General features: G+C 35.8%; 1 protein-coding gene across 5 annotated transcripts in view; it reads right to left on the bottom strand.

The window, feature by feature from the left end:
- Positions 1 to 16,097, bottom strand: part of LOC149800946 (uncharacterized) — a 58,246-nt gene that overhangs the window by 16,041 nt on the left and 26,108 nt on the right. For all 5 annotated transcript variants that reach the window (XM_089955017.1, XM_089955016.1, XM_089955019.1 and 2 more), the window contains 10 exons: positions 13,463 to 13,594; positions 12,192 to 12,464; positions 11,007 to 11,219; positions 10,680 to 10,823; positions 9,141 to 9,268; positions 8,047 to 8,168; positions 5,604 to 5,725; positions 4,986 to 5,118; positions 970 to 1,088; positions 365 to 502 (listed from right to left, as the gene is read on the bottom strand). In XM_089955017.1, coding sequence (XP_089811143.1) covers positions 365 to 502; positions 970 to 1,088; positions 4,986 to 5,118; positions 5,604 to 5,725; positions 8,047 to 8,168; positions 9,141 to 9,268; positions 10,680 to 10,823; positions 11,007 to 11,219; positions 12,192 to 12,464; positions 13,463 to 13,594 — 1,524 coding nt within the window. The remainder of the gene's footprint in view (positions 1 to 364; positions 503 to 969; positions 1,089 to 4,985; positions 5,119 to 5,603; positions 5,726 to 8,046; positions 8,169 to 9,140; positions 9,269 to 10,679; positions 10,824 to 11,006; positions 11,220 to 12,191; positions 12,465 to 13,462; positions 13,595 to 16,097) is intronic.

Genomic DNA, 16,097 nt, shown 5'->3' with positions numbered 1-16,097 from the left:
TTCATTTTTTATTGTTGACTGTTAGTTTTATATTACATCTTACAATTCGTTCCAGTTAGGAAACGTATTATATTTCGTTATATTATTTCAGTTATCGGTCAGTTACACAACTCAGTGCGCGTCATTGTGTTAAAACTCCAGTTTTAGAATTTACGCGCACGAGTTTGGAGTATGATTTTTTCCATCTTAAATCATCTATAAATAAACGTAGTATTTTTGTTTATCATTCTTAGTGTCTTCATTGTAATCTGATCCCAACCCGGTTCATCTTGTTACACAACGTAGAGCTTTAAACTACAACTATAGCATTAAGATGTAAGCCACAACCCTAGCTGAAGCACACATGTAAAAGAAGACAGGTTACCTGGGCCACTTTGGGGAACAGACTGACACAAACCGCATGTTTTTCGACACCCTCTCATAGCCTCTTCGTTCGACTGACAGAACTTAGAGTTATTGCGGATCAAAATATTGCAGTCATCAAATATGTCGTAACAGTTCACTGAAAGATTTAAAAAAAAAAAAAAGCCATTTATATCCTTGGAACAATGAACAAACTATTGAACATATGCAAAACAGGTGTTGGTCAGAATCTGCATGGAATGATATAATCACAATGCGAATTTTTGCCTAATACAAGTTCAAAATTTACAACTTTCCAGCACCTTCCCGGTTTGAGGACCTATTATTGTTTTGGACGATTTTGAATGCAAAACTGAATACAATCGGTAGTGGCAAAATAATTTCACAACAGTTTGTGTTTGTATCCAAGCACTTTAATTTTATTTATTTAAGGTCCTGAAACTTAAATCGTCAGGAAAACGGTTATTTGAGCAGAAACATAAATACCTGATAATTTTGTTGAAGATACTTTGGACACAGAACTTTCATATTTATACATTCTCTGACAGGATATGATCCTATGATTGATTCACCATTATCAATATTGAAAATAGGCAAATATCTTACGGAGTTGACACGCGTCGCAGTAAGTCCGTTTACAGGTGTCAGCAGTAGTGTAACACCATGGTCCCAGCCCAGAATTAGGGTTTCGACAGTAATTGCCAGTCAAATCATACTCTATGTCCCTGATAATAATAATAATAATAATAATAATAATAATAATGATGTTTGACAAAAAAGAGACACAGAAAGGCAGAGAGGTATCTAGACAGACTCTCAGAAACTATGTTCACAGAAAATCAGTGAACATTTGTATATCAATGGCTAAGACAAACCTTGTCGTAGGGATAGGAAAGAGGAAGGAGGTGGGCACCTTGTGTATTTAAAACTGGTACTGTTACTACATGAAGGAAAGACATATAAATACAGGAAACAAAAACCATTTGGCTACAGATAACTCCATAAAATCTAAGCCCTAATTAGTTGGTTTTGTGTATAAACCCCCACTATCACACACTGATTGGTGTGAATACCTCAAAAAATTCAAACTTCAAATGAAGAAAAGGCATGTTACATTCTAGGTGATATAAACGGAAACCTCTCAATGATAAAAAAGATTGAACTGGATGGATTGTATTGCTTAGTCTGGTATAGAACGACAGATAAATGAACCCACCAGAGCAGCATGTACCTCCAAAATACTTATAGATCATGCTTATACCAATACAAAACAAAATGTTTGGGAAGTAATGTTTTCATAGATTGGTTTCAATGACCACTTTGCAATTTTTCTAACACGTAAAGTCAATGGCTAATAAAAATAAATAATATCTGTCACGTTGCCTGGCCGCGATTACGTAAGTCAGGAACAAAGGAATTGGTTAGAAGCCATGTGTATTTGTTAGACCCCGCGGCTATAGTGGTCCTGTTCGTAATTGTTACGAGAGCCCAGCTTGTTGGGTGTTAAAAATCACATGTGGACGTTGAAAGTTTTGTTCAATAACAAAGGACCCTTATTGGCGTCGTAAATATCACCACGTTGACAGACGGCCGGAGCATTGTCTGCTAAGTTGAATAGAACAGGGTAAAATCGATATCCAGTCGGAATTGAGAGAGAGAGAGTGTGGTCACCATTTCAACCCGAATTTAACTGAGTATGATGGACTATAAACCCCCAGTAATTGCGAAACATCGTGCTGAAAAGTTGTAGCAATAACTCCGGGAAACCACTTGTGAATTGGCTGGTAAACTTAGGAAATTCCAAGGAAAGACAAAGCTTCGTAAAGGAGGCTTTTAGGGGACAGACTTCCGGTGTGGTGTAGTCCCGAGTCTCTAGGAGAGAGACGGAATAGAGACTAGTGGAGAAGTCGATTGTGAATCGAAGGTTAGTCGGAGAGCAGAGTCAAGGAGGAGGAGGAAAAGGAGTCGAGGATGAAAAATTGGAGAAAAGCAGTCAAGGAGAAGGAGTTAGGAGGGAAGTCGGAAGGAGAGAAGGAATTGGCGGGATAGGAGAGATACAGATGAGTAGAAAACAAGGACAGGTGGAAAAGCGATCTCACACTATAAATCACAGGATGCAATAGGCTATCTCTTGGTCGAGAGGAAGAAGAGTGATTAGGAAATTATTATCATTTGAATAATGAATTGTATTAAATTGTTATTCTTTTGAATTTCACCTTTGTGTTCTCAATAATTTAACTGTCGGCATTGCTGATTGTGGGATCGGAGCTTTACCTCTCTATATCACTAATTTCACTTCCTACAACATCGAGCCTGGGTGGGACTTCCATAGTAATTTAAATAATGTATTGGGAGCACCCCACCCCAACCCTACCAAACCCCACAATATCCATAAACCAATTACCTGTAGATCTTTTCAAAACTTTGATACAATTAAATTCCTGGAAAATCTGAAACAGATTCCATGTAACACAGTCCATATCTTTGAACATATTGATGCTATTTTAGGTACTTGAATATATATTTTCATAGAAACAGTCAACAATCATGTATCTTTAAAAGAACACAGCATAAAGGAAGACCAACACCAGCCTGACTTTCTTTCGAGAAATTCTAGATACAATAAAGCAAAGACACCGTATAAAATATATAGGAAATCAAATTACATATGCAATTCGGAGGAATAAAGTTCAACAAAATGATACGTCAAGTGAAACAAGCACACTATCAAAAAGTGCTGGATGAAAATAGAAATAACCCAAAAGGTAACTGGAGAGATTTTACAGAGTTCACTGCAGGGAAATGTAAGAGTGAATCTGAAAATTTATCCCACAATCATGAGGGCATTTATACTGATAATCAAACTGACATCTCTTATATTTTAATGACTTGTGTTCAAACTTCTGAAAATTTTAAAGAACCCTAAACTTCATCTTATCATCTGGAATTCAAACAGATTTTGTGCTAACAATTCCCGCACAAAATAAAGTTTGAAATTCATTAAATGAACCCTGAATCTGAGTTGAAATATATTTTTATAAATGGATGAGCTTAAAGCGACAGGACATGATATGATTGAACGAAGGTAGCCGCAACTGCTATATTATAGAGTATAGCTTTCATTTGCAATGAATGTATTAGGTCTAATAAATTTCCACAGACATGTAAATATGCCAAGGTAACACCACTGTATAAAGCTGGAACAAAAGATAAGGTAAATAACTACATACCCATCTCTATTCTTCCATGTATTTCCAAATTACTAGAAAACATTTACATGATTCTTTTCTCAACTTTCTACAAACTTATGATCTTATTCATGATAATAATTCTGACCTTGGACGGAATCACCAGTGTGAAATTGCGCTTATAATTATGACTGATAAATGTCGGAAAGCATTAGATAAAGAAGAAATGGTAGGCACCGTTAAAGCTTTTGATCTTGCCGACCATGATATTTCGCTTGAAAAACTGAAAATCTATTATTACAATGAAAACTCCCTTAACTGGTTTACATCTTACGTAACCGATTGAGTGCAAAAGTATCTTTAAACGGTAAATTTTCTGAAAGTAAAAGTTTTAATTGTGGAGTACCATAGGGCTTTATCCTAAGACCTCTGTTATTCATCCTATTTATCAGTGATTTAACTCTTAAGAGATGAAATTTAATTTGTTCCACTGACCTCTGTGCTGATAATACAACACTATCTGAGTCGGGTAAAACCAAAACTGTTCTAAAAAATAATTTGCAATATGTAATTAAAAGACTTAAAATATGGTACAAGGAAATCAGTATGCTTATAAATCTAGGGGGAAAAACCTACTAGTTACAACACAACAAAAACGAGTGAATCTAGATAGCAACAAACTGCAAATGTGATTTGACAATATGAGACGTAATATGACCTCTCATGATAAAATTCTTTTTGTGTTCATATATAGCAATCTTATTTGGTCTATTCCCATGAAACATGTTTCCAAAAAGGTTAATTCTTATCTTTGACTACCGAGGAAATCAAATCATATATTCCATTTCAGTATAGGTCATGTTTTATACAAGTTATATTCAGCCATATCATGACTATTATATTGTATTTTGGGGGTTATACCTCTAATTCAAACACAAAAACAATTCCAAGACTCCTAAAGAGAGCATGCCATTTAATTCTAGATAAATGTATAGAGAATTTCCATGACGGATTGAAAAATATAAGTATTTGAACAATATATGAATGAATATTCCTTAGAAAGGCCAAATTTATGTATAAAGTGCTCAGAAAAGCCATTCCTGTCTATGCAACATATTTTACCATTTCACATAAGAGATGCTGATGACACTCCCAAGTTAAGGTCTGTTAGAAGTTAAAATTTACCTTATACGAAGGCCAAAGAAAGTATTCTTTAAAAACGTTTTCAATATGCTGGTCCACTGGTATGCTAAATAAAATCTTTATTATTAGTAGTATTAGTATTATTATCTTACAATGCCCACCGATGGCTTCATTTCTTTTTTCGCATGCTTTTCAGACTTTGAGTACTTTATGTAGTTTATCTAAACATTTTATTACATTTGTATTGATTATTATAATTTCGTTGATTAACTGATTTCAAGGTATACGTACTTATTGTTGAACATATGGTGAGGACAATTGGTAACTTTGTCCCAGGAAAGGCAGGTCTCAAAGTAACGGCCGTAGTTCACTTTACCCGCGTAACTGCCGTCCTTGGCGCCATTTGTGTAGCACATATCGGAATCTACAATGACCAGGTTGTGGAACAACGCTTAGACGAGGAAACAGAACAAAATAAAAAAAAATATCCATTATACGCTGTATCTATGATTTTTATAAGATGGAAAAGTAAAATTGCAAACACACTGATAAAACAAAATCTATCACAAGAACAGTCACAATAAATACAGCTTATTGTTTTTAAACTTACTTGCCCATGGAAAGCAAATAGTCATTTGTATTGTCAGTGTAAGCACTGACTATTACTTCTTGTGTTAGTGATTGAAATTAGAATACACAAATCAGTAAAACATACTCAATATGATATTTTGTCACCCACATTACATATGACATAATACATAAAATAAGGCGTAGAGAAAGTAACAAATGAAGCAAACCAAACAAACCATTGTCCACATTGGAATGGTAACTAAAATACATTGAAATTCTATACTTTTTTAAATGGACTGCGTATTTCTTTTCAAGGGTGATGAAAAGCGATGATTATACCTCGGACTAGAGTAACAGTCGCATTGAAAGTTTGCTTTGTTTGCTGTGGTGCTGCATGAAGAGTTAGTGACACCATATTCGTGTTACTCATGATGGACTTCTTGAAGCCATTGCCGCAGTACCTGCATAACAAGAATCAAATCAATAACGACAATTCTATAGCTGTCTAATACAAGTACCAATAACTTTACAATTCTACAGCTGTCTAATACAAGTACCAAAATCTACAATTCTATAGCTGTCTAATACAAATACCAATAACTACAATTCTATAGCTGTCTAATACAAGTACCAATAACTACAATTCTAAAGCTGTCTAATACAAGTACCAATAACTTAACGATATCATGTCATTCAGAATAGTTTATCCCATGTGGCCCCGGAAGGGGTCTAAGACGTCCTAACCAGCTCTATGTGCTGGGATGGGGCAAAGGAGTGTCAACAATAAGACGTTCGTCTTTACAGATCACTGGCATCTGACCTCTGTCCGCGTGGGTTATATTCTAGGCTTAGATAATGTGAGTATTTGAGAAAGCTTTGCCAGCAGCTTCCTGTGGGTAGGTGGTTCCTCCCGGACTTTGCCCCTGTTCTTCCTCCACCAAATATACTGTCAGCAATATATAACTTATTATGTGCTGAAAAATAACGTTAAAACCCACAAAGGGTACTGGCAGAGAAATCGAATGCGCTTCAGCGCCTCGGTTTTCTCTGTTAATACCCTTTGAATCTACCACACTACATTATCACTGTTATCACAGAAGAAAATATTGTCTGATTCATTATATGATCACGTCTTTATTTCTCATTTATATGATCAACTCTCTTTTTGACCTAGGTCACACTTTTCGCCTATGCGCCTCATTTTCAACATCCCCTGTTTCTCTTTTTTATTTAAAAAAATTCTAATGCTATATCATTTGTCATTATACAGCTCGCTAACTATTTCGACTTTTCACATGATAATACCCATGTCTTGTAATTGATTTAAAGTGCTAAACTTGTAGCAGTCCAACCCCCTGGAGATATTCCTATGCTTTCACTTCTGTGACTTATCTATATTGTTCTAGGATGAGTTAAGCGGAATTTATACCTTGACTTATTCAAATTGTTCTGGAGTGAGGAATGCGGAAATTGGAAAATATTGCAATTATATGTCAACCAAAATAGACGGAGGACACTACTATCGTGTATTTCAGAATTTAATTTGTTGACCAATGTTTAAGGAGGTTTATGGTATATTTTCTCTCCTTTTTTTCTTCCACGAATTGATTCATTTAGATCTTTTTGCAATTCGGTATTTTTTCCTTCTTCATTAACAAAATGGCTCAATGAAGTACAAGCAGTTTTCAAAGTTTTTCATTTCATTTTATCCTCTGGATTAGTTTGAAACGCTATTCACTCTTTTTCTTCTCTTTCGTTCTTTCCTTCCTCTCCATCTCATTGAAAACTAGATTGTCCTCACATTGATTAATGTTTTCCCCAACGACATATTTCCTTTTGTTGTTCTTTTATAGAATTATATGATGAATATGAATTGTTAATGTCTATCCTTCACGTTTCTTGCTAAACTCTCTCTCTCTCTCTCTCTCTCTCTCTCTCTCTTATAACACCTATAGGTCATTACCACCGCATAGAGCAGACAACGTCTGCCCTCATTTATCAATATTCACTTGAAAACGTCCATCAATGAAGTACAAGCTACTGGCACCACACGCATTGCCATGGGCTAATATAATTTAGAACATGCGAAACGTATTGACCAGAAAGCCGCCGTCATACAATAACGTGTAAGAATAGAACTCACAATCCTAAGCTAAAAAGAAAAAACAAAATGCACATAATATATTTGCAAGGCGGCCTGATGTTAACTCTTAAAAATAAAGATATGATTACAAATAATGTCAGTTCTAAGTGCTCATTACTTGTAATCTTGGTTGAAACAAGGTTAAAAGCATTGATAGCTCGTCTGCAATATCTTTTGGTCATAAAAGTAATTTAATAATCAAATTCGTTTCATTTTGATTGAGTGCACATGTACCGATACCATTTCTAAGATTTATATTTAGAATATTTCGTAATTATGTATACATAAACTGACATCAATGAACGACAGAAAATGCAATCACTTTTGAAGGGGGCATAATATATAAACTAACCAAAATAGAATCAATTTATGTGTGTATTTCAACAGAAAAAAGCCTCATTATTTTGATTTGATTTTGTATGGCAGACTGCTTGATACTATTTTTGTACACACTTTCTCAGCTTCAAGTTTTAGTAACAAGCTTTGAAATGAGTTTTGACCTCAACAAAGTTTAAGTGCAGGTCCTCGGAGTCGGTCACATAGGGTCGTGTCAGAGCTAAGAGTATCAAACGTTCAGTATGCAAGTGTGATTGCAGAAATATATTGTAAATATAATTTAATGAATTCGTATTATCTTACTTAACACCCGGTTGTCCCGGTAGGCTGTAACGAATTTCAACATGGCCTGCGCAGTCGTTGCTTCCTGACTTGTACACACCAAAGTCGTGAAAATTCAGCACGATTTTGCTGTTGGCAGGGCCCTGTAAGACATATTCAGAATTTAATTAATTTTCTTCCAACCTCAATTTTAGATAGTTTACCCCAGTATTATTTAGTGGAGATATGATTAATCTTTCGATTACAATTACATATTGCTTAAGTGAATTGAGTGAATGACTGGTATCACGTGCTCGTCATGTGAGATGCACATGCGTATTGTTTGGCATAATGTACATTTTCATCGAGGATAGAGAAGAAAATTCAATTTACTGCGAAAAGAGAAGAAAACTCGAAATATGTTGAGCACAATTACGGATCCAGTCAAGTGTGTCGGTCAAATAGAGAACTTTAATTTCGTCAATATTAATCTAATTAAACTTCACTTACACACATATCATTTTATGACGATTTGACTATAAAAGAACATAAAATTTCTAAAACTGACCATGGTCAATTAATAAAACTAATTGTGAACGTCTGACAATCAGTTACGTAATATATACGAGGCAGACACTAATAACTCTTTGTCTATAGAAAGGCGCTGTTGTAGGTTTTTTCTGCGAAAATTGGAACTGCTGTTAATATTAGATTGTTTTAACGAGGATATGTGAGATATCACTAGCGCACATTCAATTACTTTGATTTTGTGCTTGCATAATCGTATTTTTGAAAACTGATTCATGTTATTATCATACCGACCAATCTCGATGGAAATTAATGTCTATGAGCGAGTCCAGCTGCAAACTCAAGACACTCAGATTTTTCTTGAGCATGAACTGGGTCTATGCAGTTTGTCAGCAGTAATCAATAGAACAAACAACATATACTCTGATCTGCATTATGTGCCTGATCTGAGTGTATGTTGTTTGCGGTTGGACTCGACGTTTGTTTTTTTTTTCTCTACTGAGACTTTATAGTCCCCCTCGAGTGTCAATTATCAAGTTTCAAAATCTTCAACAAGATGATATTTGTATTGAAACCGGTAAAATCCTGGTAATGGCAATAATGCTCACCTTGATAAACCAGGTGCATGTTTTTGTGCCATGATAATTCTGCGGATAATTTGGCGTAGTAAACGTTTTCCACTTCTGAGCGTCTGATAGGTTTATCACATCTCCACACTGTTCTTCCGATGCTGATGCTAAAACATGATATATCGTATTCACTTAAATAAGTCAGTTCAAACGGTATGTATACAACTTAGATAAGCAACGAGGATTAGAGTAGCGACAGTGTCGTTAGGAAGGGGATTTTCAAAATTCTGAGTACCATGGACTTGGTGGTTGGGTGGTCTTTCACAACTTTTGGCAGTTCTTTGGGAGCTGAAAAATGTCCAACAGTGTCAGACACAGGTACGTTGATCACCGTGCTTTTGGCATTAAAATAATGCTAACAGAACTCGCTAGACAGTCCGATTACGTCGAGTGATTTTTGGTCTTTGCTTGTTTTCTCTGATCAAGCTTTGTCAGTTTCTCTTGAACTGAATTCAGAAGAGTAAATCCATTTTGTTTCATCTCTTGTTACAATGTCATTCAATCGTTTCTTGTTTCAGTATCATTCAATCGTCTCTTGTCACACTTTTCATATTTGACGAGTATATGTTTGGCCACTTCAATCTGTTGATGATTATCCGTCAACAATGTCTGTGATAATAAAATATATCTTCCACTGTGTATCGATGATCTTCATCAATTGCCCCTTTACAGCAGCCACCTCCCACTCACCAATCGCAAACAACGAGACTAAACAACGTTGGTCATACATGGATTCGCGATACTCTTTTAAAATGATGAAACCAACCCACATGACATGATATTATAGAGAATTACATCCGTAAACTTTATCGAAGTCGGCTTTGATATCAGAGTACCCTAAAGGCGCCCAAGTTGTACAGCATGTTCAATGCTCAATAGCAGAATTGTTTCTCCTTCTTAAGACATTTTCTGTGACTGTCATTTACATATGTTACCTTACACGCTTATATCTGCAGGTGTTGGGGATGCTGTACATGTAGCTGCAGACCATGCTTTTATGTATCGATTGGTATTAAATTTATTGATAGATTCATAGGAACAAAAGTATATTGAGAACTTTTCAAATACTTGTTCCTGTAGACTAGATTTATGTCTACTACATTTTACCTCTAATGCATGAAAGTTCTAGATTATTATACAGTATTGATCATTTTATGAAATATACAAAACTTAATTACGTATTATAAATTGTTTGAAAAAGTATTCATTTTTCTTTATATAGGCAGCAACACATTTGGTTTGCAAGCTATAGATTGATAAGTAATTTGTGATGGTTATGCCAGGTCAAATATTTTCCTTTCGACTTCTAATTTAAACTGAACAATCAACTAATGCAGAATATTTTTTATAGACGCACACACACTTTATATTTTGTTTATTGCTCTTTCCCATTTAAACTTCTTTTTATAGAAGTTAATTACATATAGATTATACGTAATAAATTAGCTGGTGATATTTAATAAATCTTTGTTTTAACCAGACTTGCTGAAGTACCCGTTTATATATATATATATGTACCTGCTGGTGCTGGGGTATAGTAACAATACTGAAGTTTAGTCAGGTACTGGTCGTCTCTTTTCGAATGTAAACTCCGACCAGCAAGCACCGAGGGGTCGAATGTAGAGTGGTCCCAGTCTATGTGTTCTTCTATTATCGTCATGTCTGTTAAAGAAAAAGAAATTGTCGTTTACAAGGACAATCTGATATAGAATTAATATCGAGTTAATAACGATTTTTTTTAAGGTTTCGGTCTTGCTTCGTACAATTGGTTTTTAAGGATCAATTACGATGCATTTGTTTCTTCATCTTTGTTTTTATGACGGAAAGCGTTGCTTTTATACTTACTTTCAACTTGCTGACATGAATGATGGTTATTCTTGAATAGGATGAAAGGAGTATGGGTCGGTAAAGATACTGGAACGTCAATGTTTCCATCATTTCTGCAGCACATTCCAACTTTCAGTGATCCTTGAAAACTGTGGTCCGGTAGAACACCAACGTCCGTGATATTGTAGAATGAAGATGGTGTGCCATATCTTGCATTAACTGATTGAAAGCCTGAAATTTACAATCGATTCCTGTTGTTAGGCATCAGTGCTTATTATATAAATGTTCATGTCCATTTGTAGCAGCATTTTGTATTCACTGAACAGCTACATTTCACCAAAATAACTTCACATATATTTTATGGTAAAAGCAGTGCAATACACGGTAAAGTTTTATATAGTACGTTAACTTGGGTATTATGAAACGGGCAGACTGAAGAAGAACCGTATATATGACACGTGGTTCTATACAGATAACATTTTCAACATCGTTTTTGTATTATCCATAAGCATCACATTCTGTGTATGTAGTAGCTACAAGTATTTTATACTGTTCAGTGCAGTATCGAATTAAGCTGCCTAGTGCGTGGACGTGGCTTCTGTATTTATTGAAGGCTACAATGGAATTCATAAATCTGGACACTATTTGATACAATCATGCAGTGAATCCAAATTAGAGCCGTAAAAACCAGCATCCTTATTAATGTCGGGAGCTTTTTGTTTTTAAATAAGGGCTCTTAATACCATTTTACTTCAATGCAACGGCTATTTAAGCATTTTTGGGAAAAGTGAGAATAATACTTTATTTCATGTGTTATACTTTCTTCGTAGCACCGTTGATATAAATACGTTAGAATATATGTATTTATTGAAGGCTACAATGGAATTCATAAATCTGGACACTATTTGATACAATCATGCAGTGAATCCAAATTAGAGCCGTAAAAACCAGCATCCTTATTAATGTCGGGAGCTTTTTGTTTTTAAATAAGGGCTCTTAATACCATTTTACTTCAATGCAACGGCTATTTAAGCATTTTTGGGAAAAGTGAGAATAATACTTTATTTCATGTGTTATACTTTCTTCGTAGCACCGTTGATATAAATACGTTAGAATATATGAAAACGATATGACCGATATATCGTTCAAATTGAAATAGTGGCAGGCGCAAATGTAATATATTTGTGTCAGTGGAGTCCTCACCTGGTGAGCACGTGGTATTAAACCTGAAGGTACAGTAGTTCCCTTGTGGCCAGCTCGTCTCCGTGCCGGGATGGTGCTTATACGTCTTGCTGCAGTAGCTGAAGGTCAGATAGTTGTGGCCAAATCTTCCGGCGGAGTGAAACTGAGGGGAAATGTCCAGACTCGAGTGCTTCCCAAACTGGTTTGTCCACAACCGTGTCCATCCCTCCTCAAATCCGGGGGGACAGCCGGACACTGGCTTTAACAGCGAGTACAGGCCCACAGGCCAGGTGGCTGAGAAGAAAGATCACAGCATACACAATGGTCTCTGATCAATCTGAATACTCCGAACATTCTGAATATTTTGTTAAAAATATTGGACATATATGACTATTCTGTTGAAACTATTTGGGCATATCTGAACATTCTGCTTAAGACCACAGGGGCTCGTATAATTGCTTACAATTTACCTGTCATAAACATACTATAGTAATTATATAGTACATTTGTGACAGGTAAATTATAAGCAACGATACGAGCCCCTGTGGTTAAAACTGTTGTACATAGGTGAATATTCTGTTAAAACTATTGGACACATTTGAATATTTTGTTAAAACTATTGCAGATATCTGAATATTCTGTTAAAACTATTAGATAAATCTTTCAGCGAATTTAGTCGTAAAAATTGAGAGTCCCTACAATGATCCTAAGAATAATATAGTTCATTTAACTATTACGATGCAAGGGCAAAATAAACAAAAGTAACACATGCCGCAGTAATAACTCGCTATTGCAAGCATACTGACATACTTAGAAACATTTATTTATGTACGTATATATTTTTGTATCTTAAAAAATAACATCTGGTATTGGAGGATTGGAATATCGATGGAATTCATTGTCCCAAAAATCCACAAAATACATGACCGTTATTCACATTCATACGACATGTACAGACTTTTACTGAGAAAATTGTGAGGTCATATTATACGAATTTTGCGAAGATTTATAAAATTATTATTGTATGAATTTCCAAAGATATCTAAGGTTTCTACCACTGTAGAGTAAACATCTTTGACAATGCGTAGCTTTCTTCATTGAATTACAGTGTAAAACAAGGGTTACTATGAGCAAAGATACAACAAATTTACCATTAGTATTAGATTTATTCTTTTGCATAAATTATTGGTACATCTCATTAATTTGGTTGTTCCATGAGATTATTAATAAATATTTTTTTTTAAAATTATTAATTTAAACGTTAAAGTGGACCGGTTTGAAATTTTGATTACCTGTATTCTGGGGCGTGGCACATCCTGTCTCGTAGTTTAAGCCTGGAGGACAGCGACATACACACTTGTTGTGAATATAAGCTACATAGCCATCGTTTATACACTCCAATGGAAACTCCGGGCATTTCAGGTCTATAATATGAATTTATTAGATACATTATCACACACACACACACACACAAACACACACGCACGCACGCACGCACGCACTATAGACATATTGTACTGAGTTCCTCACGTTTACACTAAGGACATAAGGACATATTGTACTGAGTAAGTTCCTCACATTTACACTAATGACATATTGTACTGAGTTCCTCACATTTACACTAATGGCATATGGTACCGAGTTCCTGACATATACACTTAGGACATATTGTACTGAGTTCCTCACGTTTACACTAAGGACATATTGTACTGAGCTCTCACATTTACACTGATGGCATATTGTACTGAGTTCCTGACATTTACACTATGGAGATATGATACTGAGTTCCTCACATTTACACTAATGGCATATGTTAATGAGTTCCTGACATTTACACTAAGGACATATTGTACTGAGTTCCTCACGTTTACACTAATGACATATGGTACTGAGCGAGTTCCTCACATTTACACTAAGGACATATGGTACTGTGTGAGTCCCTCACATTTACACTAAGGACATAGGTTACTGAGTTCTTCACATTTACACTAAGGATATATAGTACCGATTTTTTCACATTTACACTAAGTACATATGGTACTGAGTGAATTCCTCGCATCTACACTTGTACAAATGTATTGAGTTACATTTACACTAAGGACATATGGTACTGTGTTACTTTACACTTGCACATATGAGTTCTTTCCATTTACACTATAGACATATATTAATGAGTTCCGTACATTTACACAAAGGACATATGTTACTGAGTTCGTCATATTTACGTTAAGGACATACGTTACTGAGTTCGTCATATTTAACCCAAGGACATATGTTACTGAGTTCCTCACATTTACACTAAGGACATATGGTACTGAATTCCTCCCGTTTACACTTGTCCATATCATACTTAGTTCCTCAAATTTACCCTTGCTTATATGGGATCGAAGTCCTCACATTTAGACTGAGAGGTGTGATACTGAGTTCCGCCTATTTACACTTTTATGGACTTGTCATCTCATGACCTTTAAACAGTCACACGGGACCCCGAGTGGGCGAATGGTCTAAAGCGCTTGAGTCTCGGGTTCGGCCAATGTGGGTATGTGAGAAAGCTTGCCAAAAGTTTCTCGTGGGTCGGTGGTTCTTTTAGGGGTTTCCCCGGGTTCTTCCTCCACCATGTATAGCCTATCTTGTGCTTCAAAATGGCGTTAAACCCTAAAGCAACAGCAAGAACAATTCAGTCACACCGATTTCGATCTAAATAAACAACATGCTGAACTGAGGCTCTTCCCTCCACATTTGTACTTATTATGTAGTTCTAATAACACGCGGAACTCGTAGAACTGATTTCCTCCTCATCTTTATACTTTATTAGTTTGTACAGTTCCGAACACATATATCATGGAGTTCAACGCTGTTAATATGTGAACACATTAGAACATGTATAACTAAATTCATAGATTATACACTCATAATACCGTGCTGCTTCATGAAGATGAAGAACATACGTTCTACACTGAGACACACGGAGTACCTCTGAAAACAGATCGAAAGGAGTTTTCACCATTTCGTTTCATAAACTGAGGACATCACTCTCTGGTACCTTGCATAGTTTCCAAGAAAAGTTTTTAACCTTTACACTTCACACACTCTTAGTTCAAAGAATATGTTGAGCTCATTATTTTTGCACCTGTACGTCTTCTGCAGTTTTTGGAAAATACAGAACTAAGTTCCATATCCTTACACCTAATAAACATTATAACTTTGTATTAAGTTCCTCATTTTTATTTTTGAGCATGACTACTCTGGTGGCCTAGTGGTTAGAGCGTCCGCCTCGGATGCGGGAGGTCGCGGTTTCGAAACCCGGCCGAGTTATATCAAAGACTTATAAAAATGGTACTAACAGCTGCCTCGCTAGGCGCTCTGCATTAATAGGCTAGTGTTAGGACTGGTCGGCCTGGTGTTAAGATAATGTGACTGGGTCGGACATGATGCTACATCTCTGAGGCATGATGTCCTAGTGCTAGGCATCACTATAAATTGCCGAACCGCAGACATCGTAGCGATATGACTGAAAAATTGTTAAAGCTACGTTGAAAATCCAAATCACACACACACACACACACACACACACACACACATCTGATCACCCTGTCTAGTTCTGAAACCATTTAGAACAGAGTTCGTCGTCTTTATAAAAGTAATGTCATGTGCAAGGGGGTGTGCGCAAATGAATATTTACAACTTTGGTAGCGAAACATTCCCTTTGCTATTCGTACTCTGTTTTACCCAGAGATTGGTAAGGAAATCGTTGTTTAAAAAAAAACAACCAACGATTCATTTATCGCATTTGATATTGCTAGAGTCGTGGAAAGCCTTCTTCAGGCATTTCACCTCTAGCATATTTACTACAATACTTTCTTCACAATTGTCTTCTTGATTTACCGCTTTTTTTCTCTGAGGACGATACACATCATAACCGAGAAA

Source organism: Sinohyriopsis cumingii, chromosome 4 (assembly GCF_028554795.1).
Source record: "Sinohyriopsis cumingii isolate HCF-2022 chromosome 4, ASM2855479v2, whole genome shotgun sequence".
Taxonomy (NCBI): domain Eukaryota; kingdom Metazoa; phylum Mollusca; class Bivalvia; order Unionida; family Unionidae; genus Sinohyriopsis; species Sinohyriopsis cumingii.
The sequence above is the reverse complement of the archived record's forward strand: the minus strand, read 5'-3'. Positions and strand labels throughout refer to the sequence as shown.